This window comes from Salvelinus alpinus, chromosome 19 (assembly GCF_045679555.1).
Source record: "Salvelinus alpinus chromosome 19, SLU_Salpinus.1, whole genome shotgun sequence".
Taxonomy (NCBI): domain Eukaryota; kingdom Metazoa; phylum Chordata; class Actinopteri; order Salmoniformes; family Salmonidae; genus Salvelinus; species Salvelinus alpinus.
In genome coordinates, this window is record NC_092104.1 from 31,795,871 (window position 1) to 31,821,428 (window position 25,558).

Here is a 25,558-nt window from a genome sequence, read left to right on the forward strand (position 1 = left end):
GTGAACAATAGGTAAGTAAAGAAATAAAACAACAGTAAAAAGACAGGCCATATACAGTAGCGAGGCTATGAAAAGTAGCGAGGCTACATACAGACACCGGTTAGTCAGGCTGATTGAGGTAGTATGTACATGTATAAGCCCCGTCGATGAGAATGGGGGCGATGCTCGGTCCTCCTTTTCCTGTAGTCCACAATCATCTCCTTAGTCCTGGTTACGTTGAGGGAGAGGTTGTTATTCTGGCACCACCCGGCCAGGCCTCTGACCTCCTCCTTATAGGCTGTCTCGTCGTTGTCGGTGATCAGGCCTACCACTGTTGTGTCGTCTGCAAACTTAATGATGGTGTTGGAGTCGTGCCTGGCCACGCAGTCGTGGGTGAACAGGGAGTACAGGATGGGACTGAGCCCCTGGGCAGCTCCAGTGTTGAAGATCAGCATGGCAGATGTGTTGCTACCTACCCTCACCACCTGGGGGCGCTCCGTCAGGAAGTCCAGGATCTAGTTGCAGAGGGAGGTGTTTAGTCCCAGGATCCTTAGCTTAGTGATGAGCTTATAATGACTATTGTAGATCTGACCTGGTTTTTGTTAAATAACAACCAACACTGAAAGTACTCATAGCGTATGTTTCCTTTGTAACATTTCTAGTGGTCTTCTCCACTGTAACTGGATAAGAGCGTCTGCTAAATGACTTAAATGTAATGTAAATGTAATGTAACAAACCACCCCCAACACAATGAGGTGTCTAGGCATTGTATGTTTTATAATAGAGCTGTTTCTTACAATATACTGCAACAACATCAATGTATTGCAATATAATTAGTTCCTTATTAATGTCAAATAAAATAAAATGTTATTGGTCACATACACATAATTAGCAGATGTTATTGTGGGTGTAGCGAAATGCTTCTTTGATCTGGCCGACTGAAAACAAGAGACTCAAAGAGCAGACCAGCTGTACAGCTTAAAGAGGAGTTTTCTTTTTTTTCTCTAAACAACGTGTATGACAGAGGTGTTAAGCTGGAAAGCAGAGAGGTTCCCCTGACCCCCATGGACGGGTCCACAACACACCCTCTAATATCAACGTTCAACAACTAGCCAATTCAAGCCTCTTACAATGTTGTTGTAATGTTTTCCAGTTGTTTTAATCCCAATCACATAAAGCTTGCAGAGACAATACAATAAAAAAAAAAAGACATTTGATCTGAAATCACAGATAAACAAAGTCAAGAGGTTGTTTATTTTTGCCTCCACATAAAACTATGTTGTGCACATGAATAAATATAAAATTAAAATAAATAAAAAACAAATATGTATACACTATATAGTCTATTAAATTAAATAGAACTTTGACTTTAAACCCTTTTGCTTTAACATTTTTCTCCCACACTTGCCAGCAGAATTCAGGTTCTCATTTGACACAATAAAATAAGAAAATATATGCATCATTTTTGGCATTGATTGTCATATGTTCACTATTTGATATTTGTCATTTACATACAGTACATAGCCTACTCTCACATGTTTTAAACACGTTATAAGCTTTCAATAACATTCCTTATTCATATCTTTAAAATTCCACATACAGTGTGGGAGAGAGACATTTCCAAAGACTAAAATAGCAAAAGACAATTGAATTAGACTTTCAGATCTTTCCTTATCACCTTTTCTATAACCATGCTTTGGATCAATGAAGTTATATTGATTGATACACATAATCAATGGATAACAACAATAGAAAGGCATTTTCACTTGTACATATGCAGTACTGATCATTTACCTTGGATGAGCTTCAGACTATCTACAGTGTATTTTGTATCGTTTAAATAGGATGAAAGAAATTGTCTTTCTTGCTGTTCTGCAAGCAAACTGATTCAGCCTTTCATTTTCCTTATGTATCTACATCTAACATGTCATTTTGTGTTTACACTGTCGTCATAACATTTTTTCCAAACAGTCAAAAGTCAAAAACAGCACTTTTAACGGCACAAAATCACAGTACCGGAATGTACAGTATGTCCAGAAAACCATGCAAGCACATACACACATCACTATCAGTCATACACAATTACACACTCGCTTTTGTAAACCCAAAACACACACACACACACACACACACACACACACACACACACACACACACACACACACACACACACTCATAGTGGCATACATACATGAACACACGCACAATGAGGTTACAGTACAACAGCACACACTGTCCTAAGCAAACAGCCCATAGGTAGAAAGTGTCTAGGGTGTTGCATTGGAGGTCACAGGCTAACAATCCAACACATCACTACTAGTGACAGAACAGTTTCAGCTAATCACTATCACCAATAGAGAAAAGGGAGAGAGGGGACACGAGAGAGAGAAAGAGGGAAAAAGAGAGGTGCAGGGAAGAAAATAAGAGAACTGGAAACACCAGTACCCTGAAGGCGAAAAATTTTCATCATGGCATTTAAGTGATCCATGCAGTCAAGCCAACTCACAAGGGTTTATGAATAAGGGCAGGTATCCATATACTGGTAGTATACTACACCTAGCATTTAGAACTCTGTCTAACACAGTGGATGCTATTGGAATCACATTTCATTAAGGGTTGGCTCTCTATCTTCATCTCCTTGGCCCAATTCCTAAGGCAGGGGTAGGCAACTCGATTCTGCCGCTGGACGATGTTTATCAGATCGGATAGTCGGGAACATAATAATAATAATTTGTACACTGCGAATTGACCACAACTAAGCTCCAAAATACATTTGAAAATAACATACATTTCATACCTTGATTACATTGAAACCCAATCACATACAGTGGGGAGAACAAGTATTTGATACACTGCCGATTTTGCAGGTTTTCCTACTTACAAAGCATGTAGAGGTCTGTAATTTTTATCATAGGTACACTTCAACTGTGAGAGACGGAATCTAAAACAAAAATCCAGAAAATCACATTGTATGATTTTTAAATAATTAATTTGCATTTTATTGTATTACATAAGTATTTGATCACCTACCAACCAGTAAGAATTCCGGCTCTCACAGACCTGTTAGTTTTTCTTTAAGAAGCCCTCCTGTTCTCCACTCATTACCTGTATTAACTGCACCTGTTTGAACTCGTTACCTGTATAAAAGACACCTGTCCACACACTCAATCAAACAGATTCCAACCTCTCCACAATGGCCAAGACCAGAGAGCTGTGTAAGGACATCAGGGATAAAATTGTAGACCTGCACAAGGCTGGGATGGGCTACAGGACAATAGGCAAGCAGCTTGGTGAGAAGGAAACAACTGTTGGCGCAATTATTAGAAAATGGAAGAAGTTCAAGATGACGGTCAATCACCCTCGGTCTGGGGCTCCATGCAAGATTTCACCTCGTGGGGCATCAATGATCATGAGGAAGGTGAGGGATCAGCCCAGAACTACACGGCAGGACCTGGTCAATGACCTGAAGAGAGCTGGGACCACAGTCTCAAAGAAAACCATTAGTAACACACTACGCCGTCATGGATTAAAATCCTGCAGCGCACGCAAGGTCCCCCTGCTTAAGCCAGTGCATGTCCAGGCCCGTCTGAAGTTTGCCAATGACCATCTGGATGATCCAGAGGAGGAATGGGAGAAGGTCATGTGGTCTGATGAGACAAAAATAGAGCTTTTTGGTCTAACTCCACTCGCCGTGTTTGGAGGAAGAAGAAGTATGAGTACAACCCCAAGAACACTATCCCAACCGTGAAGCATGGAGGTGGAAACATCATTCTTTGGGGATGCTTTTCTGCAAAGGGGACAGGACGACTGCACCGTATTGAGGGGAGGATGGATGGGGCCATGTATCGCGAGATCTTGGCCAACAACCTCCTTCCCTCAGTAAGAGCATTGAAGATGGGTCGTGGCTGGGTCTTCCAGCATGACAACGACACGAAGCACACAGCCATGGCAACTAAGGAGTGGCTCCGTAAGAAGCATCTCAAGGTCCTGGAGTGGCCTAGCCAGTCTCCAGACCTGAACCCAAATTTGGAGGGAGCTGAAAGTCCGTATTGCCCAGCGACAGCCCCGAAACCTGAAGGATCTGGAGAAGATCTGTAGGGAGGAGTAGGCCAAAATCCCTGCTGCAGTGTGTGCAAACCTAGTCAAGAACTACAGGAAACATATGATCTCTGTAATTGCAAACAAAGGTTTCTGTACCAAATATTAAGTTCTGCTTTTCTGATGTATCAAATACTTATGTCATGCAATAAAATGCAAATTAATTACTTAAAAATCATACAATGTGATTTTCTGGATTTTTGTTTTAGATTCCGTCTCTCATAGTTGAAGTGTACCTATGATAAAAATTACAGACCTCTACATGCTTTGTAAGTAGGAAAACCTGCAAAATCGGCAGTGTATCAAATACTTGTTCTCCCCACTGTATGTCTCTTTTTTTTCTTTTTTCGTGGGAATAGTTTGGAATAGATTTACTAAATTAAACACCCTTTCTGATGAATTCCTGGTGATTCAACTTTTTTTTAAATCCAAAACTCATAAAAATCACTTGTGGACCAGGTCTCAGAGAATATATGTAGCAGCAGACGCAATTCTGTATCAAAATGTAGGACAGGACTTGCGCTAAAGCAAATAGGGATTATTACTATTTGCGAGGAACGTTCCCTTTGGGAGTCAAACTAATCGTTCTCCTCATCAAAAGACAGCATTTGCTCATGCTGTCACACATGCTAACCTACTGACTAAGCCCCCGGGGCTGATACAGAGGGGTAAATATTATGCTGCTTCAAAATATCTGTGAAACAACTGGCAATATGCATTTGGTGGCCAATTCCCTCTGCCTGAGATTTGTTAATGATTTGCCCTGTAAGGTTCTCTTAAAATCAGACAAAAACTCCCTGTATTTTCTACACCTGAGAGGGAAGAGTGACTGAGTGAGAGAGCGAGAGAGAGTGTGAGAGGAATGAGAGAATCTACAGGGAGATATACATATGAAAACAGCTGAAGAAAAATCACACAAGACAAAGTAGTCTTCCAGTACGAGAAGCCTAACCCCAGTCTTGAAACAAATGGCACCCGAAAATGTACATTTTCAATAAAGGAAACATACAATACAGTACAGTGCATCATGTACTAAGAAACCACACAGAGTTGGTCATGTGAGCGCAGAATAACAGGGGCTCCATCACAACCCTCTATCCCCAGCCTCAGATGAGGCCTTCACCTTCTCCCCATCTGTGGTGTTGTGGGCCGAGCCATGCTGCAGCTTGAGGCCCTTCATTTCGGGCAGCGCAGGGCTGCCACTGCGGCTACGGCTGTGGCTGGGACTGCGGCTACGGCTGTGTCGGGCTCTGTGTTTCTTTTTCCGGGGGCTGGGACTGCGGGACATGGTCTTCATACCAACCACGCTGTCGTCCTCAGAGGTGAAATCAGAGCTGTCGTCAGAGGGGCTACCGGCAGGGCTGGAGGTGGGGAGCTGGATCTGCAGAGGAGAGATGAGGGAGAGGAGAGGAGGAAGAGATAGAGAAAGAAGAGCGAAGGACCAAGGAAAAGAGCATAGGGAAGTAGCACAGGAAATGGTGTAGAACAAAATGAAGGAGTGGGGATGGGTGTGGAAGAACCAAAGGAGAGTTAAATGACCAATCCCATTATACTTCAATGTTTTATATATTTACCATAAAAACTACACAGCATCACTGTAAGCACCTGGAAAGGCTCTGTCACACCCACGAGGGTGCTCGTGTTATTGCTATAGTAACACAAGATGAAGTCTCCTGAGCCCTTGGGCAACTCTTCCTCAGTAAAGGTCACCTGCAGAGGTAAAGACAGGTAAAGAGGGAGAGAAGAGTCAAAACACATAGATACAGTACCATGACAAGGTTCTCCAGTTCATTCATGTTTGTTATTAAAAGTCGCCCTTACCTCGTGTTCTACTCTATGGTAATCTGCTTCCTCCTGCTTGGCCCACACATAGCCTACATAGTCCTTATGGTGTTTGAATCCCACCTGGGGAGGCAAAGGCAACACCAATTCCTGATTTTACAAAAACACTTAATGTCTTTGCTAATTATGACTTCATCATGACACATTATCTGGGTTACTTCACGCTTTGTTAAACATTGAAATCGGCTCTAGAAGGTTGAGAGTGAGAACCTTGTACAGCCCAATCCAGTCCCAGGAGCTGCGAGCGAAATTAGGTGCAGCCTTGAATGTGCAAGTGGCATCTGCAATGCTGTTCCACTCATCCTCCACCATGATCGTCACCAGGGGCATGTCCACCTTATAGGGGAACTACACACATAATTCTGGAGGTCAATATCATCATGGTATATAATCAATAGAACACAACATCAACATCTCTCGCCGACATAATACAGCATCAACATACAGTCTGTAGAAATCTGTTACAACAATGGTTATCCCTGTTTATTACAGGTTACAGCGGCGTTTTAGGTAAAGTTATGTGCATGTCACAACTCCGGTGACAACTGGGACATGGGGGGGAAAGAGAGGGAGAGGGGCTGTGTCTCACCTGGAGGGTGAAGATGGAAGAGACAGGCTTGTGGTCGCTGACCATGTACTCCATGTGACTGCGATAGAAGTGCTGGGTGACCTTGGTCCCGCTGCTCAGCCCTAAAATAGAGCCTCTCTTCCCAGCATTAGGGGTCGGCCCAGAGGGAACTGTGGCCCTCAGACGCCACAGGATCCTGTCTGTCCACGCAGGCTTACGCTTCTTCCCACTGAGAGAGAGAGAAAGCGAGATAGAGAAAGCAGGGGGGTAAGAGCTGTGATGATAAGAACACTCTTCTCATTTGATCTTTAGGTGCAAGAAAGACCCCCATGTCACCACAAACCTTGTATCGTATGTATCTGTCCCCACATCAAACTTGTAAGTGGGAGGGAATTTGAGAGGACCCTCCAGAAATCCCTCCAGCACTGACTCGCTGTCTTTGGCCATGTTCAGCTGTAGAATAGGAGATAACAGTGAATAAGGTTAAATGATGTGTCTCTGTTATGTTGGTCTCTGAATGCCTTCTAGTGGCATCCTCTACATTACACTCTCCGTTTAATAGTGAGCCTTCATCTTGAACATGCATCTCACCTGGTCTTTCTCCCACAGCATGGTGAGTTTGTTGTTATCAATGGCTGCTTTCACAGCCGGAATTTCCAGTTCATCAATGCGGAAATTCAGATCTCCAAACCAGAACACCACACTGTGGAGGAGGAGAATAGTATGGAGTGGACTGAGGGCAGAGCGGAACTGTAAAGATGCTTTTAATTATAAGGTATGTCCTCTAAATCACACAAAGTATTTGCTTTGGTTAGGTACAGTATATCGATGGCTAAATCAGGTACTTTTAGTGTAACCTCAACTACTGTAAACCCTCTATATCTTTACTGGATACCAGGGAGGGTGGACTGCTGCAAGTATGCTTTCTTATGTGTTTGTTGATTCCTGCTTAGACAATGTTTGCAATGACGATGAAAAAATTAAATGCAATCGCTATTTAGACTGCCTGTTTGTGTTGTGCTTATGTTAGTAATAGCCTACTGTTACAACAGACAAAGAAGTTTGGTAATGTCTATTGTACAACACGTCGGTAATGTCTATTGTACAACACGTCGGTAATGTCTATTGTACAACATGTAGGTATTGTATATTGTACAACACGTCAGTAATGTCTGTTGTACAACATGTCGGTAATGTCTATTGTACAACATGTGAAAGGTTTTAGACTAGGCTACACTAGATAAAGACGTCAGATCATCGCCGCAGGGAGGAAGGAGGGGGAAGCGGTAGCACAGTGAGCAACAGCTATGTAAAAAATCTACATGGAGAATCTCACACATGCGCAGAAGTTTCGGGACCTTTAGCCGGTCCAAAAATAAAATTAAAAAGCTACACCGTTGTTTATTTGTGCAAGTGCCTGAGAGGGAAACTTAAGTGGGTGTTGTGTTCATATGTATAGAGACTAACTCGTGGTCCAGTGTTCATATGTATAGAGACTAACTTGTGGTCCAGTGTTCATATGTATAGAGACTAACTCGTGGTCCAGTGTTCATATGTATAGAGACTAACTCGTGGTCCAGTGTTCATATGTATAGAGACTAACTCGTGGTCCAGTGTTCATATGTATAGAGACTAACTCGTGGTCCAGTGTTCATATGTATAGAGACTAACTCGTGGTCCAGTGTTCATATGTATAGAGACTAACTCGTGGTCCAGTGTTCATATGTATAGAGACTAACTCGTGGTCCAGTGTTCATATGTATAGAGACTAACTCGTGGTCCAGTGTTCATATGTATAGAGACTAACTCGTGGTCCAGTGTTCATATGTATAGAGACTAACTCGTGGTCCAGTGTTCATATGTATAGAGACTAACTCGTGGTCCAGTGTTCATATGTATAGAGACTAACTCGTGGTCCAGTGTTCATATGTATAGAGACTAACTCGTGGTCCAGTGTTCATATGTATAGAGACTAACTCGTGGTCCAGCACCCCTGTGGCAGCCTGGCCTTCAAACTGCTGCTGCTGCAGGATGCTCTCAAAGTCCTCCATCCGCTGCTCAGAGTTCTCCATGTGGGCCGGCAAGTGGCAGTTCAAGAAACAGATGGTGTGACCAAACACAGACATGCGGGCACTCACACCCCCTTTATTACCCTACAACAGGACCGAAGAAATGAGAGGGAGTGAGAGAATAAAGGAAGGGGTAGAGTGAGAGAAAAAGAGAGGAACAGAATAAGGTTGACAATTGGGGACAGGAGCAGAATGGCAAGATTAGTATGATGTAATAAAACATTAAATTTGCAAACTGAAAGAACAAATGGTACGAATAGTAACCTAGCCTATAAGACAAACCCCCAGTGCGGAAACCTATCTGAGGGCAGGAAGTTTGTGGATACATGAATGACCAGTGAATGACATGATCAATATTTAACGTGCAGTGCTCTATGTGACTGAAGGCAGGATGGAGCCGTGTGCTTCCTCCTGCTGCTCAGCCTCTACAGCTCTGACCTACTAAAATACAAGAGATGATACAGCAGAGGGAGAACTGCAGAATGTGCTGATGCTTATCTGAGTTCATACAGAGAGGACAATAGAAAGACTTCACAGTGCATTACTACAGCAAAACAGGCAGACAGATGCTAGTTAGCATTGGCTCACGAAACTACCTCCAACTTCCTTCATACTGGATGCATATACATACAAATGGTATCCATGAGTTCATCTGACTCCAGGGTAGTAGATAAAGGGTTTTATGGCCAAAATCCTGAAGTATCCCTTTAAAGGTAGACTCAGCGAAATGAGTTGCCACAAGCAGCACCGCAGATATTGAGATGAGCGAGACGCAAGACTTCACTTTCACACAGTCACACAGAGAATCCGTGGACACTGTGCACACTGTTCGTGCACACTGTTCACGGTGTAGAAGCCAGAGGAGAAGATGAACCTTGCGCATCAACGCTCTTAGTTGCGGCAAATTGACCTGTTTACATCTATGTCATATCGCTGAGTCTACCTTTAATGCTGTGAACCATAAAGGCATTCTCTCTTTGAGAATAGTAAAGCAGCACCTTCTGGACATCAGAGGTATGGAGGCTCTGGGTACAGCCTGCTCAAACATAACCCTTCCTGATAAATAATGAGAAGTAAGGGAAACAGAGGCCAACAGAAGCAACCCTGGAGGGAAGGTCATTTTTCATCCTTACCACTGCCTTGTTGCCCTTAGACTGACTGGCTGTGGGAAGGCTTTTTAAAGCTAGAAGTTGCTAGATACATTTTTGAACTTTCAGAACCCAAAATATAAGCTTGTTTTACTCCAATGTTTGTAAACAATGTACTGTAAATGTATGGCCAGTGCTTGCATCCATAGCTCTGTCTATAAGTTTGAGAGTGGTAAAATTCCTCCAGGCCCATCCCTCAGCTTTTTACTAAAGAGGTGGGGTGACTGCTTTGTTATTGTTTCAGTGAAAGAAAAAAGGTATGCACTCACTACTGTAAGTCACTCTGGATAAGAGTGTCTCCTAAATGACAAATGTAAAATGCAATTAAAAATTCTAGCTTTAAGGGTGGGTCAGTTCTGATTGTGCACTTCAGGTCAATAGCGCTGACATTCCCACTTCTATATCTTAGCCTGGAGTGTTGGGGCTGTCTTCATTAATGTGGTCGGTCTGATTCTCCGTCAGTTGGTCATTAGGATAAGTCAGTGTTAGGACTGGGAATTACCAGGGACCTCACGATACGATATTATCACGATACTTAGGTGCCGATACCATATGTATTGCGATTATCACGATTCTATATGTATTGCGATTCGATACTGTGATTTTATTGCGATTTGATGTTCAAAACATATCGCTCACTATATGTCTGCTGCAGAGAGACAAGAGAGAGGATGATACAATTAGTCAAATATCAATATAATATCGTCCAAAAATTATATTGCGATATGTAACAAGAGATTTCTTGCCCATCACTAGTCATTGTGGACAGTTTTTTGTGGTTCTCTGTAGAATGTAGTCTCAGAAGGCAGGTGTCTTACCCAGTAGCCCCCCAGGCCGGTGCGGGTGGTCTCTGTCTGCACCCCTCGGAGGAAGGGGAGGTGGTAGTACTTAGCGAAGACCAGCAGCAACACCCCCTGCATCCGCTGGGACGTCACCTGAGACAGAGCGAGAGAGAGGGGAAGAAAATGGAGGGAGGGAGACAGAAATGGGAGAGAAGGAGAGAAGTTGTGAGATAATGAGTCACAATGTAAGGTGATGGGGAAGGTAAATTGTCTCCTGATAAATTTGACAGTTAGAAATACATGAGCCATTATAGATGAGCTGATTGCCTATAAAGCCTACTGATAAGTGGACATGAGTTGATTGTATTCACCCATGTTCTTGTTGTCCACCATTCAGTGGGATAATGATTACTGTAATCTCTAGGCAAATGAACACCTCTATTTTATATCGGCAAGTTTATATACACATCCTCTCTGGGCTGTCTGCCTGAAGCCTGCTAACTGAACGACTGGATATAACTGTATGTATGTCTGTCTCTCTACTGTGTACCAGTGATGTCTCTCTCTCATCAGGATTCAGTGGTCCAGCTCTCCCACTGTTTTTCATGAAGCAGCGAACCAAAAGGAGGGCATAGCCTCCCCTACCCTCTCTGTCTAAACAGTAAACCCATGTGAGGGAAAAACATGATGCATGATTTGACAATCCTGCACTGTGGAATACATGATACAGCATACACCACAGAAGGCCTGTACTCACAATTATCATATTGAGCCTACCCAGCCTGCAAATGTATTTCACTTGTATTTTATTGGTCTAGATACCAGGTAATACAGTTTGTAATATTTCTATCTACTAATAAAGGGGGAAATGCTGTAAACATTTCCTCACTCTAGACCAGAGATTAAAGTAATGCTACTCCCTTCCCCAGTAAATACACTCCAGCCACATCCATAAGCAGCCTGACCTCGCATCGCTGGGACCTGTGATGCCCTCAAGGCATTAACAGAGGCACACATCTCCACGAGAGAGAAGGCCCCTCTCGCTTGCATACTCACTGGCTATTTGGAGGGCTTGGTTGTGTAATGGGCTCTATTGAACCATAAACTGGACTAGGTTTATGTATTTATGTGTGTGTATGTTTCTGTGTAAGGACATAGTGAATGCGAGCCTGTGTGTTCTGTATGCGTGATTGTGTGTAAATGACAGTGTGAATAAGTGTAGATGCGTGTATGCGTCAGTGTGTGTGTGGGGTTGAAAGACATCTCTGATTAACTTCAGGGAACATTTGGGAATGCTGTTGAGGGCTGCCAAACCACATTTTGGGTTGATAATACAAAATACATTAGGCATAAGAGTGTGTGTGTGTGTGTGTGTGTGTGTGTGTGTGTGTGTGTGTGTGTGTGTGTGTGTGTGTGTACGTGCCTGACTTAGGCCTGAGATGAGCTGTTAGCCAGTAGTTTTGCAGAGGAAGTCAAGCGCATATCCAGCAAATCAAATCAAAGTTTATTTGTCACGTGCGCCGAATACAACAGGTATAGACCTTACAGTGAAATGCTTACTTACAGGCTCTAACCAATAGTGCAAAAAAGGTATTACACAGCATAGTGTAATGCCGGGCCACAGCTCTGAAGACCGTGGGAATACTCATGTGCCCTTCATCTTTCACAAGCTTTTACTTTACTTCAACTACATTACAACTGTTTCCTGTGATTCGTCTCTAAAAAACAAAATTTTTGATTGGTTGATATGTCCACCAAAATAGCAATAGAGGTAGCCTGGGTCTGTTTCTGCTCTCTTGCCAACAAAAAGACAGTAATGGGGTTGGCAAGAGCACAAGCAGATCTGGGACCAGCCTACAATAGCTTCAATAGAGGGTGTTGAGTAGAGAAGACTTGATTGACGTATTTGTCTGTAGGGTGGATGGTTTGGCAAGCTCTCTTCTGATAGGTCTAATTGCCAGCCAAGTCTGACAGTGGGCTGTGAGAGCGGAAGAGAGCGGAAAGAAGGGAGTGGGATATTACTGGCAGTGACCTTAGGGAGAGAAAAGAGGGGGTGTTGGGTTACAGGTCATTCTTGGAGACCTTATGTCTGTGCAACATTCCATGACTAGACAGACTACTACAGTAATACTGTTATGGTTGAAGTTCAGCGGTAACACATAGAGTACAGATACTAACAACCACTCAGACATACAGTCCTAACAAATACCCATGCATGCATGTGAACACATATGCACATAAAAAGCTCTCATGAGCAACATTATAAGAGTGTTTTGGAGTCAAGCAGGGCATGAGATGAAGGCCAGGGGACAGAATCAGTCTCACTGTCACAGAGCCATCAACACAGAGGGGGCCTTACAGTCCAGAAATAAACCAGAACCCTGGGAGACACCCTCTCGTCTAGCTTTCTGTTGTCTCTCTGCAGCTGATTCATCCTCTCTACCTACCTCTCCAACAGTGCGGAATAATGTGTTAGACACTGACAGGCCAAGAAACACCAACCAACCACACTGCACCAGCTGTGGCAGGACCCCCTCCTCTCCCTTACTCTTTCTCTCTCAAACGCACGCACGCACGCACGCACGCACGCACGCACGCACGCACGTTTGAATAGATGGAGCGTAAATAAGCACATTGGAAATGGATGAAAAAAATTCTCTAACCAATAGTGCTGCAGCAAGTCACAGAGCTGAAAGAGAGACAGACAGAGAGAAAGAGAGACAGAGAGAGAGAGAGACAGTGAGAAAGAGAGAGAGAAAGAGAGAGAGACAGAGAGAGAGAGAGACAGAGAGACAGAGAGAGAGAGAGACAGAGAGAGAGAGACAGTGAGAAAGAGCGAGAGAAAGAGAGACAGAGAGAGAGACAGAGAGACAGAGAGAAAGAGAGACAGAGAGAGAGAGACAGTGAGAAAGAGAGAGAGAAAGAGAGACAGAGAGAGAGAGAGAGAGAGAGAGAGAGAGAGAGAGAGAGAGAGAGAGAGAGAGAGAGAGAGAGAGAGAGAGAGAGAGAGAGAGAGAGAGAGAGAGACAGAGAGAGAGAGTAATGAGCCCATCCGCTTCACTATGCCCTCACATATTATACACATCACATGGACTGGGAGAGATATGATCAGAGAGAACAGCAGAGTCTAGAGACTGGCTCTCACTGCACTTACATTTCAAAACAGTTTTCACAAATGTACATAACATGAGCTCTATTTGTTTGCTTTGCATTATTTCTCTTTTTGTGTGTGCACCAGCGTGTGTGTGTCTCTGTGTCAGTGTCAGCCCTTTACTGACCAGTATGTATCCGAAGGGGCTGAGTCTCTCCATGCAGGCGTCGCTCCATTGGTCTGTGAAGAGAACGTCTTTCAGCCTTTTGTTGATCATTGAGTTGACTTCCTGTAGCCTGAGAGAGCAGCAGTAACACACAGTCAAAAGAGAGGGGAGGAGGAAGAGAGTGAGAAAGAGAGAGAGAGAGAGTGGGAAAGGACTGTAACAAGGAAATGGATGGACAATAAAACATATGTAGGGGGAAATATAAAGACAGTTAAATAGATGGATCAATGTTGTTTAACAGTAAAGCCAACCACTCAACCTAGGGGACTGTCTGTGGAAGGCGGATGGATATAAGGGATAAGAGAGATCTTCTGGAATACTTGGCGATGAGAAGATGGTTGGCTGACTGCCACTAGGCAAAAGCTCACCCAATTATATACATGTCTGTGTTTCCATCTCCAATGTGCAACCCCAGCAGAGCAGTGATGTCATCTGGCGGCATGGCACCGCCCACATTCCATGTGATTAGGTGCACCCTATCAGAGAGAAGGAACCCAGAATCTCACAATCTCATACAGTATACAATTAATAGAAGCTTGGTTCAACCCATAACGAAATAATTGGGCAACAGATTCTTAATGATCTGCAGACCATTTAATTACAACGAATTTGTCAGGACATGGGAGGGCACATCCTTACTCTGTTGCCATGTAACAGAGTAAGGAAGATACGTCTTTATCTGATACACTTCCATTGATTCTCTAAGTATGCACTCTCTCCATTAACTTAATTAGCATCATAAATTAGAGAGGTTATCAGAGAGCTCTGACAAAGCCTTGGGGACACTGGGTATGTGTTGTGAGTATAGAAAATAACAGAGTGGGAAGTGGGAATATCTCAAACTGCTGACTGTTACAGCTTCTCAATTTGGGAGTTTCAGTGGCAAAGACACATTGTCTTGAGTTAAAAGAGGAAAAGACCTTTAGAAGTAGTCACAAACCATTTCCATCCGGCTGTACTCTGGTAGATGTGGTTTAACAGTTTCCTGCCACTGTGATAAAAGGAAATGACTCCCCAGTAAAAGTTTAGTTGGTCACATGCCACTGCAACCTGTACTATGGTGCTTGGGGCCATATATTGACAAATTACTGTGTCACCACCACAGCACTGAAGGTCTGAAGCATGCTCTTAAAAAGCGTTTCCTGTTCATGTTCAAAACAACTATTATGCTGTAGTGAAAGCTGGATCTGATAGAAAACACACAGAGCCAGGAGCTCACCTGAAGTCTTCCACCACCTGAGACTGTGTGTCCGCGGTGCCCACCACAGAGAAAGCCCTCTGGGCATGAGGGTTGAGATGGGGAGGTATAGGCCTGGAGGACGGTGGCTGGGGAACTGAGGCTGCCCTCATTGAGATGGGGCTCCTGGCCCCTGGGGGGTGGCCTGGGACTTTAGGGCCAGCCTTCAGAGTGGTTTCAGTGGCCCCTCCATGCACCCCATGGGGCTTGGCTGCTTCAGGCTGCAGGGGCTTAGGATGGCTGGCCCCAGCTGGAGCATCATGAGTGGTGGATCGGTCCTGGTTGGCCTCTGGAGGGTCAGATTTGGGATCACAGACGTCCACAGAGCCCTCTATTCTGGGGGTCCTCTGAGGCCGCCGAGGCCGCACTGGGACTGACAGTTGAGGAGCAGGAGCAGGAGCAGAGGCAGAAGGGTCGGAGGCTGGGGCTTCTGTGCCTGGAACTACTGCTGGAGTGGGGGTTAAAACCTCTGCTAGTCCAGATGGGTTCTCAGGCTGTGGCTGGCTTTGGTTCTGGTTGTCTGGATCCATCTCCCACAAACTCACTGAAAAACAATAGCAGGAGAAAGTGGTGATCACCATATTCCATCAGAGTGTCCCAGGCAGTATAGACAGATGTTTAGATGTTTAGCAATGGAAGACCAAAGTTCTACATGTCTGGTGATGGTGGGGAGGGTTATTTATTATGTGCTCTCATTGACGCATCCGTTGATGTGATTGAGCAGTTCACATTCCCCCTATTCCGAGGGTGCTCTGGCAGCATAATGCCAGCCCTGGCTGTTTGCACTCTTGTGTGCGACTAAGAGCATCTGAAACAGGTAATTAAGTCATCCAGGAGGAGAGAGAGCAAGAGAGAGAATGGAAGCGAGAGAGAGAGAGAGAGAGAAGAGTGAAGGTGTTTAGAGAAAGCAAAGCACCGAGGGGAATAAGAGGAGGTGGGTGGGGAGGAGAGGGAAAGATGCAGCAGGTGTGGAGCAGAGGAGGTAGAGACAGGAGAGAAAGGAAGAAAGAGAAGAGAGAGAGAGAGCGAGGGGGCAACAGTTCACTTTACACCTCTCACAGCTCTTGGACCAACTCAGAAATAGAGCGAGGAGAACACGCCGGTGTGCCGCTTATCTCAGCAGCTCTCTTTGTACAGGAGCCACCTCGCCTGCCATTCCTCCGGTAACCACGGAGACGCAGAGTAAATTCATATCAGCTCAGAACACCTGCTAGACACAAGCGACGGAAACCACTGTAGGGTCTGCAGCAATACAACCTGATAGAATGGTAATGACAACAGAGAGAAAGAGAGAGAGAGAAAGGGAGAGAGAGAGATGGAAAGAGAACCCTAGAGGGCACTTGTAGTAGAGGTCTTCACAGGTCCAACAGACCCAAAATTCTGAGATCTGGGTCCTACATTTTTACTTTTGTCTCGGATCTGGATCGGGTCTGATGTAATTGCCACGGGTCTCGGGTATGTGCAATCAAAATTAATTTACCGACTAGACCCGATTGGACCTGTTCATTTAATGTGTGAAGTAATGAGAACTATGCAAGTTTGTTATCTGTGTCAGCCAATTGCAAATCAATAAAACGTATAGCTTATGCCCACCTGAAACTGGTTCCGGCCACTCACCTCACGTGCGCCTGCTGCTGAGGAGGGCGAGCGAGAGCGAGTGAAAGGAGGCTTGGCCTAGGCTACTGTTGATTGCGAAGATGGAGGCCTTTTTCATTGAAGTAAAACAAAAGTTAGTGAAGAAAGTGTATAGTGAAAAGAAGTCAACAAGGGGAATGTCCTCTGTGGGTGGACAAATATGAGAAGAACGTTGGCGCGGCCAAATGGACTGTGTGCAACTCGCTATTTGATGCAATTTTCTAACTTTTATTTATTTTGGTATTTATAATTTATAATATTATAATTATTGTGTATCATTATTATTATTTTAGACCTATTTAAGAATCAAAACCAGTTCTTTAAATATGCTAAGAGTGTTTTGTTTCATTTTGTTGAGAGATTTTCGTTGGCTAAATTAAGTTTGAACAGTCTTTTTAATTTTATGCTCCGTATTTAGTTTAAGATAGGTTAAAAGTAGGCCTATGGTAGGAACACACCTTTGTTGGCAATTGCTGCAATACAAGCCTGTTCAAAACTTCAAAACTTTCGTGAAGGTTTACACCTGTTCAGTTTAAATATGTGTTTTGTTTTATTCTGTTGAGCTATTTTCTTTGGTCAAATGAAGTTCCAACTATAACGTTATGTTTGCCGCAATATAATAGAATTACCGGTAGGCCTACAATATGTAGGGCTACTCGCAATAGGAAAAACCAAAGACGGCGAGATGCAAAATGTAATTGAATGTCGCCATATAATAACCTGTTCGTATTTTCCCTATAAATAATGACTTGACTGACTTTTGGTATTACTCTAATAAAGTTAAGAAACTTTTGGGAAGGTTTGGTGTGGTGTAGTTATTATTAGGTTTCACTACTGCAGGCCTGTGAAGGCAGTGCGCAGTGGCACTCCAACTCTCTCTGACAATTGAACTTGAGGTGAGGAAGAATGTTTCAGGCCTACCAGAGTTACTCCTTTAATCTAACAATATAATGCTTATCTTTATTAAAAACATTTGGATAGAAAATTTGCCCCCTTCTGTACGCCTATCTTTATAATAGGAACATGGCGCCGGCATATGTTTATATTTCTCTCGGTCTCTAAGGCTAGGCCTAAGCATTATATTTATAAAATATATAAATATACTGTAGAGTGGAGACACCTAGGCCTATAGGCCTATCTGCATGTAGTGCCCTGATGGATTTAGTGCTCAAATCTGAATTATTGCTTTAGAAAAGTAAAAAACAATAAAACACCAGGCTATAAACATTTGAATATGCTATACATTGAAAAACAACTAATCATTTTTAGTCATTTGTTATAGGCAGTTTTTAAGGACCAATATCACTTGTTTATTGATGGCACTGGCAGTGCCCAGTCTGAGGTTTCTTTCTATCTATCTGAACGGGTCCTCGGGTCCATTGTCCTCGGGTACATTCGGGAACGGGCGTCCGTTTAAAAAATATATATTATGCATATCGGGTCGTGTGGGAAAGCCACAAATCCTTTTCAGAACGGGTCCAGGTTTTTGGAACCGTGAAGACCTCTAACGTGTAGTATGATGCAGCCTCTGGCCTGTGAGTGACCATGGGGCTGGGAGACATGACTCAGGGCCAGTCTGGGCCCCCTTCCCATTCCCATCACTCAACCACAGGGGTCAGGAGACAGAGACATGAGGAGAGACGCCATCTCTCAGACTGGCCGAGGAGAAACAAGGAGGGCACCTCTTGACTCCCAAGATCATTGGGCATCCATCCAACCCAACATTCACTCACCCTCTATAAGGTCTATCTGAAAGTACAGACACCATACTGTATCTATATCACAGAGCAAATGGCAGTGCAGTGTAATAGTAAGATAAGTCCAGATCTTAACTGCAGGCAAATTATCAAGAACAAGACAGGAAAACAAGGAGGGATGGTGTGAAAACAAAGCGGCTAGATCTTTATCATCCAAGTCTCTTAAACCAAAAACATAAATAAATTCTATCTGGTCTCACAATAAGTCACATGACATTCTGGAGCCAGAGTCGTGACCTCTATGCAGAGAGCAGATATGAGAGCTACAGCTCCTTGAAGGTCAATCCAATTCACGTGCCATGTCCCCCTGAGCTGTACATTCATGGTAACATGGTGGTGCTTATGTGGACCAATAGCCTGGTCCCTGGACACATGTCTATAGTCCATGTATGGTGTTTTTGTAGAGGAATGAGGAGGAGGGTGGCTGGTGATACGGCGCACGTGGGAGAGGGTGGGTACAAAACGAGCAGCGCTGACTGGGTATGAGAGTCAGGCAGGCTAGACTATATCATCCTATGTCTCTCAACCATACACAGTAGCCTATATCATGTTTGTTCCTTTCCCATTTGTACACATTGTCTCTCTCTAGTTTTATCTCATTCTCCATGACATAATCCCCTTCACTTCCACTCCTTATCTCCTTTTTCTCTCCATCGTCTCCTTAGCCTTTCCCGCCATTGTTCATCTCCATCTCACACACACTGTTCCTCTCTCATTTATTCTCCTATATTTTGCCTCTTCCCTGTCATTTTCTATTCACTCTATTTAACTCTGCCTGTCTATCTAATTCTACACCTAAAATGATGGCTACGCTCACTCTCTGCCTCTCTACACTCTGCGGTGACACTGGTGCTGTGCACTTGGCTATCTAACATGAGCTGTATTGTGCCTCTCAGCCAACCCCCTCACAGTCGCTATCTGTGACGTCAACGTGTCACAGTCCCGATGGCCGCTGTCACATACAGCTAGAGATAACTACAGTATCAGCAGCCAATGGAGTAATGGGGGGATGAGGTCTGGACAGAATTACTGGATAACTAGAAAGGGAGGATAGAGGAGGTAGTAGGACTGATAGTGAGCAATACAAAAAGCATTTTTTTCCTAAATAATGATCTTATTATAAAATGTTCCATATTATAATAAGATCATTATTTAGGAAAAAGGAAACACACTGACTGACTAACAACTGCTAGTGTAAGGGAAAGGAGAGTGCACACTATATTATGAGCAGGACAAGGTTAGCTATCTACTGTAGCTACATGTCTTCCCTGAGAACTACACATGGGCCTGAATAGACAGACTACACTGACTGACAGCAACCACTTCTCATTACAAACACGTTCTACAGGGAGAAATAGCGTAATGATTTGATAATAGCAAATCTGTCATGATGTTTACATGCACCCCCCCGAGAGAGCAAGAGGGACAGCAGGAGCAAAAGAGAGGCAGTCATTACAGCAAACAACACACAAGAATACATACAGCTCTAAAAAGTAGAAACATAAGTATTTATAGGCTGTAGAACAAATAGCAAAAACAAATGGCACCTACAATACCAGTCATAACCAAAGCTTCACTACGAGAGGTGACCTGCGCAGATAAAGGATTGAAATAATGCAATACTGTATTTCATTCTATTCAAGGTTATTCTTAATATTTCCTATATGCGTTCTGATGTAGCCTATCATAACATAAACCAAAACAATATAGCTGATATCGTGAACAGTGGTGAAAATCTGCAGAAAATCTGCAGATTTTCATTAAAGTCAATGACTCTGGCAGCATTGTTAAGACTGATCACATTCAGCCCACATCTTCCATGTTAATATGGCTGCAATCCCAGTAACGGGATGATATGACAACAGCCAGTGAAAGTGCAGGGCGCCAAATTCAAAACAACAGAAATCTCATAATTAAAATTCCTCAGACATACATGTTTCTAATACCATTTTAAAGGTATCTTGCTGTTAATCCCACCAAAGTGTCCGATTTCAAATATGCTTTTCAGCGAAAGCACTACAAACGATTATGTTAGGTCACACCAAACCACAATAAGCACAGCCATTTTTCCAGCGAAAGATAGCAGTCACAAAAAGCAGAAATATAGCTAAAATTAATCACTAACCTTTGATGATCTTCATCAGATGACACTCATAGGACGTCATGTTACACAATACATGCATGTTTTGTTTGATAAAGTTCATATTTATATAAAAAATCGGAGTTTACATTGGCGCGTAACATTCACTAGTTCCAAAAACATCCAGTGATAGTGCATAGCCACATCGTTTCAACAGAAATACTCATCATAAATGTAAATGATAATACAAGTTATACACAGGGAATTATAGATATACCTCTCCTTAATGCAACCGCTGTGTCAGATTTCAAAAAAACTTTACGGAAAAAGCAAACCATGCAATAATCTGAGACGGAGCTCAGAACAAGATTCAAATTAGCCGCCATGTTGGAGTCAACAGAAACCAGAAATGACATGATAAATATTCCCTTACCTTTGATGATATTCATCAGAATGCACTCCCAGGAATCCCAGGTCCACAATAATTGCTTGATTTGTTCGATAAACAATTCCAAAGTCACAAAGCGCGTTCACTAAAACGTGACGAAATGTCCAAAAGTTCCGTAACAGTCAGTAGAAACATGTCAAACGATGTATTGAATCAATCTTTAGAATGTTGTTAACATACATCTTGAATAACGTTCCAACCGGAGAATTACATTGACTTCAGATGAGCGATGGAACGGAGCTGCCTCTCACGTGAACGCGCGTGGTCAAAGCATGGTCACCTCATGGCAGTGGTTACTCATTCCTGTCTCCTTCGGCCCCCCTTCACATTAGAGTCATCAGACAAAGTTCTATTGACTGTTGACATCTAGTGGAAGCAGTAGGAAGTGAAAACTCATCCATATCTCGCTGTAATTTCAATGGGAGCTTGGTTGAAAATCTACCAGCCTCAGAAAAAATCCAAACAGGAAGTGGAACTTCTCAGGTTTTTGCCTGCCATATGAGTTCTGTTATATTCATCACAGACATAATTCAAACAGCTTTAGAAACTTCAGAGTGTTTTCTATCCAATACTAATAATAATATGCATATATTAGCAACTATGACTGAGGAGCAGGCCGTTTACTCTGGGCACCTCTGTGCACCTCTGTGCACCTTTCATCCAAGCTCCTCAATACTGCCCCTGCAGCCATAAGAAGTTAATGGTTTAAATTACAGCTGAAGAGCGTGCTGATTTGCTCTGCCGCGCTCCAGGGTTATATGTCCCTCCTCACAGGGATACAAATTATGTCCTGCTGCTGCCACAATTGTAGACAGACCTCTTTAAGGTCCTAGAGCTACTGGGACCCAGAAGAAACCACCCCCACCCACCACCCCCACATCCTGAACCTCAGGTTCCAGAAACCTCAAATACAAAGGATCACCTCGTCATGGAAACAGTGTATCCTCCTTTGTCACAAGACCGCAGGCCCTACCGATCTCACTTAACTAGTCTAACTACTATAGAACCACTGCATGCAGTCCTGAACCAACATTATTCCACATGACTGTAAAGTGAAATTCTATAACAGCGATGGATGAAACCCTCCTCAGGTGGCTTTGTGAAGCTGGTATACCTTGGCTGAACAGGGTAGTAGAAGACTTTCCTTCTGATGTTAACAGTGAAGGACAATTCACGTCTGGGTAATAGGATTTGGTGACTATCTCTCTGCAGAGGCAGCATGTCTGAGGCACCATGTCTGAGCCAGTAACCTGACGGAATCCAACAAATTGTACAGAGAGTAACAACATAGAAAAAAAGTGCTCCAGTCATTAAGGAGAATCAGTAGAGGCAGAACACAAGGCGGCTGTGCTTGGATGACTGGAACATTAGACAGGCCCCATGGATCTGGACGATTTAAAGGCTTATGCAATCTCAAAGCAAAGTCAATTAAATGCCCAAGTGTTCCGTCCTGCCCGCTGCTATCTTTTTAATGAGAAATGTGAAATCCCTTCAAAAGGCCTTGCCAGAGGATGCGACAACACAACATGCTTTTGGGTTTGTGTGAGTGGATGAGTGCGAAGAGGGTTGACATCATAATCTCGACATTGACTGAACTGTGGGACCAACAGCCTACAATTTAACCGGTGGGTCTGGGGTTACAGGAGCATGATTGTGTATGATTGTGTGATGGTGTATAATATTTTGGGTTATATTTTATAAAAAAACATGATTTATTATTCTACCCCTTTTCCCCCTCAATTTTGTGGTATCCAATTGGAGTTACAGTCATGTTCCATCTCTGCAACTCCTGCTCGAGAGCCCAGACATGCTGCACTGCTTCTTGACACAACGCCCGCTTAACCCGGAAGCCAGCCGCACCAATGTGTCAGAGTAAGCACCGTACACCTGGCGACCGTGTCAGCGTACATTGCGCCCGGCCCGCCACAGCAGTCGTTAGTGCACGATGGGACAGGAACATCCCTGCCGGCCAAACCCTCCAATTAACCCAGACGACGATGGGTCTCCCGGTCACGGCCGGCTGCGACAGAGCCTGGACTCGAACCAGGATCTCTAGTGGCACAGCCTTTAGGCCTTAGACCACTGTCCCACTGTACCACTCAGGAGATCCTTTGGGTTTTGTTTTAACAGAAATTAGGACACACTCAAATAATGAATCTCTTTCTCTTTAGGCAAACGAAGGCGTACAGCTGCACTTTAAGATGAAAAAAGTACTCTTTGCCTAAGTCGCTATCTTCTGAGGGTTGTTGAGTCTGTGAGCTGCAGAATGAGACCATGAGAGGCCTGTAGGATTGAGAGCTATTGGCAGGAGCTTCAGGGACCCAGCCAAGGAGTCGAACAGGCTGATGATAAGAGACACTAGGGGTGTAAACGTCTGAGAGCAATAAGATCCAGTACAATAACCATATTCATGGTATAGAAATGCAAATATATCTCTAGATTATTTGAATTGCAGATGCCTTCGTGAAGTTATGATATATATAAAAAAATGATGTTCTTATAACAACACATGTATCAATTACATATACATGGGTTATTACCACTTCAAAATATAGTGAATGTATCCATTTTTTAGCATCAAAACTAACCTTATGTCTGCAGGAAACCACATCAATCTGTTGTCAATACTTATTTTTGTATCCATCTAATGTGAAAAATGTCTGTGAGTTCACCAGTTTATCATGCCGGAGGGCATAGGCCAAGGTAATAGAATTGCAATAACCAGGGTTTGCAATGTGTTTTTCTGACCAGTCAGAGAGGAAAAATGTCAAACTAAAAGCTACAGCAAGTTATAGTTGAAATGACCAAATAGATCAAACTGAATGAAAAAATGCCATTCTGAGACGAGATCATATCTTCAGTCTTATGTGCTTTAGCATATCACAGATATCTTGGCAAGTTAACTTGTGTATACAACATCCATTGGTCCTAATGCTTTAAATTAAGTTACTGACTGAAGAGATGTAAATGTGTAAATTGATTTATTGAGGAATCCAATCAACCAATGACTGAATGAAGCCAGTCGCTTGTGTGGCCTAATTCTGCTCCTATTTCAAGGCCTTTCTGAGAGAAAAAAGTTTGGTTTAATTTGGTGTCTCAGTCTCAGATCTTATCTCAGAGCATGTGTGTGTGTGTGTGTGTTAAAGAGATGATGATAGAGAGAGGACATCTGTGTGTCTTCATCAGTGAATGTGTGTGACAACATGATTGTAAATAATGACCAGAATATGGGTGTAGTGCCTATTTCAATCAAAAGAGTTACTCCATGTTAATTAGTACAAATGCGTACAAACACTGATGCATGGGGGAACACCAGTCTAGTTGCACATAACATTGCCCCAGGATGTTTTTATTATGATACAATCAATCTACAAACAACTTACTGACTTTTCATCTACCCACATGTGTCAGTGGTTATATTCCTGTATCTGAACCCCAACCTCTCTCTTCCCTTCCTGAAACTGTAACTCAATCAGAGCAAAATGTAACATGATAGAGAAGCAGAGTATGGATGGATGCCATGCTTTCATACAGTGGCATATGGGTAAATACAATGGGAGCACTATAATACATACAATTCATATTAGCATAACATGATTTGTACCAACAACCCATGGTGCGTTGCACTGCTTTTCTGAGTAAGACAACTCCAACTGATAATCAGCTGATGTAAGAAGGGCTTTATAAATACATTTGATTTGATAATGTAAACAAGAACACTGACAGGGTTTGTTCAGATTGCATGTCACCACCAAGTGGGCAAGCATTTGTTTTGACTGCTTGTTGTGATCATGTTTATTCAATGTAATAACTCTGTGACAATCAAAGGACACCAGATTAAATACATAAAATCATCAGAAATTATGATCAGGATTCGATTCAGTGTTGCGCTCAGGTCGCCTACATTGGCAGCAGCATGCAACGACATGTCTTTACAATAAGTACAGTAGTTAATATGTTATTACATAACTACATCACCTGTTCAGTAAAGATTAGAGATGAAATGATGTCAGACGACGAAATGACGGTCCGAATGAAGACTTGGTTAGTTGAGTATAGTCTGATGCTTGTTCGGCGCCTACCTCTCCTGCGGATGAATAGTTCTGGGCTATTATTGTGTTTAAGGCTTGTCAGAGGATGAGGTTTAAATAGCCTTTCCCCGTTACGATACTTTTAAAATATCAGACCTGCCTGTCCTGACGTTCTTCAGATATAACTATAGGCATCCAAGCCCGTTCCACACTGGCGATGTCCGAGTGGAGGACAGGTACGCTGCCAAGTGAAGTGCTTCGAGCTTTCACGCTCACGGGAGGCAGATACATTTCATAAACAAACGAGGCGTACATTCATATTCACCCGTTGCGCTTATTAGCTTCTGAATGATAAAACAACCTTTTCACGGCGAATGCAAATGCTGAGTCGATTACACCGACGTGGCTTGGACTGTTTGGTAGCCTATGCCCTTCAAATTTTGAACACTCGTTCGGCCGGTTCTGTACGCGAACGTCCACTCTATGCATACACAACGTTCTTTTGATGATGCGTCGTTACGCCTCGATCACACCAACAGTGTCAGCGAGCAGACAGCCTACAGTAGA

The 25,558-nt window shown here is 43.3% G+C and overlaps 1 protein-coding gene across 1 annotated transcript; it reads right to left on the reverse strand.

Annotated features, from left to right (window-relative positions):
* Positions 1 to 1,121: 1,121 nt before the first annotated feature.
* LOC139545337 (inositol polyphosphate 5-phosphatase K-like) lies at positions 1,122 to 25,558 on the reverse strand. The gene is made up of 13 exons (XM_071352991.1): positions 24,939 to 25,558; positions 15,023 to 15,584; positions 14,172 to 14,279; positions 13,765 to 13,873; positions 10,523 to 10,639; positions 8,465 to 8,640; positions 7,079 to 7,190; positions 6,831 to 6,940; positions 6,509 to 6,716; positions 6,130 to 6,267; positions 5,899 to 5,982; positions 5,683 to 5,787; positions 1,122 to 5,458 (listed from the first exon to the last, which is right to left on the reverse strand). Exons 2-13 carry the CDS (start codon positions 15,568 to 15,570, stop codon positions 5,162 to 5,164), a joined length of 2,112 nt encoding a protein of 703 aa, XP_071209092.1. The 5' UTR covers positions 15,571 to 15,584; positions 24,939 to 25,558; the 3' UTR covers positions 1,122 to 5,161.

Coding starts and splice junctions, on each gene's coding strand:
- LOC139545337 (XM_071352991.1), bottom strand. CDS start 15,570: ATGGATCCAGACAACCAGAACCAAAGCCAGCCACAGCCTGAGAACCCA. Junction 6,941..7,078: donor TGCTGTGGGAGAAAGACCAG/GTGAGATGCATG, acceptor CCTATTCTACAG/CTGAACATGGCCAAAGACAG. Junction 6,268..6,508: donor CTTCCATCTTCACCCTCCAG/GTGAGACACAGC, acceptor TTATGTGTGTAG/TTCCCCTATAAGGTGGACAT.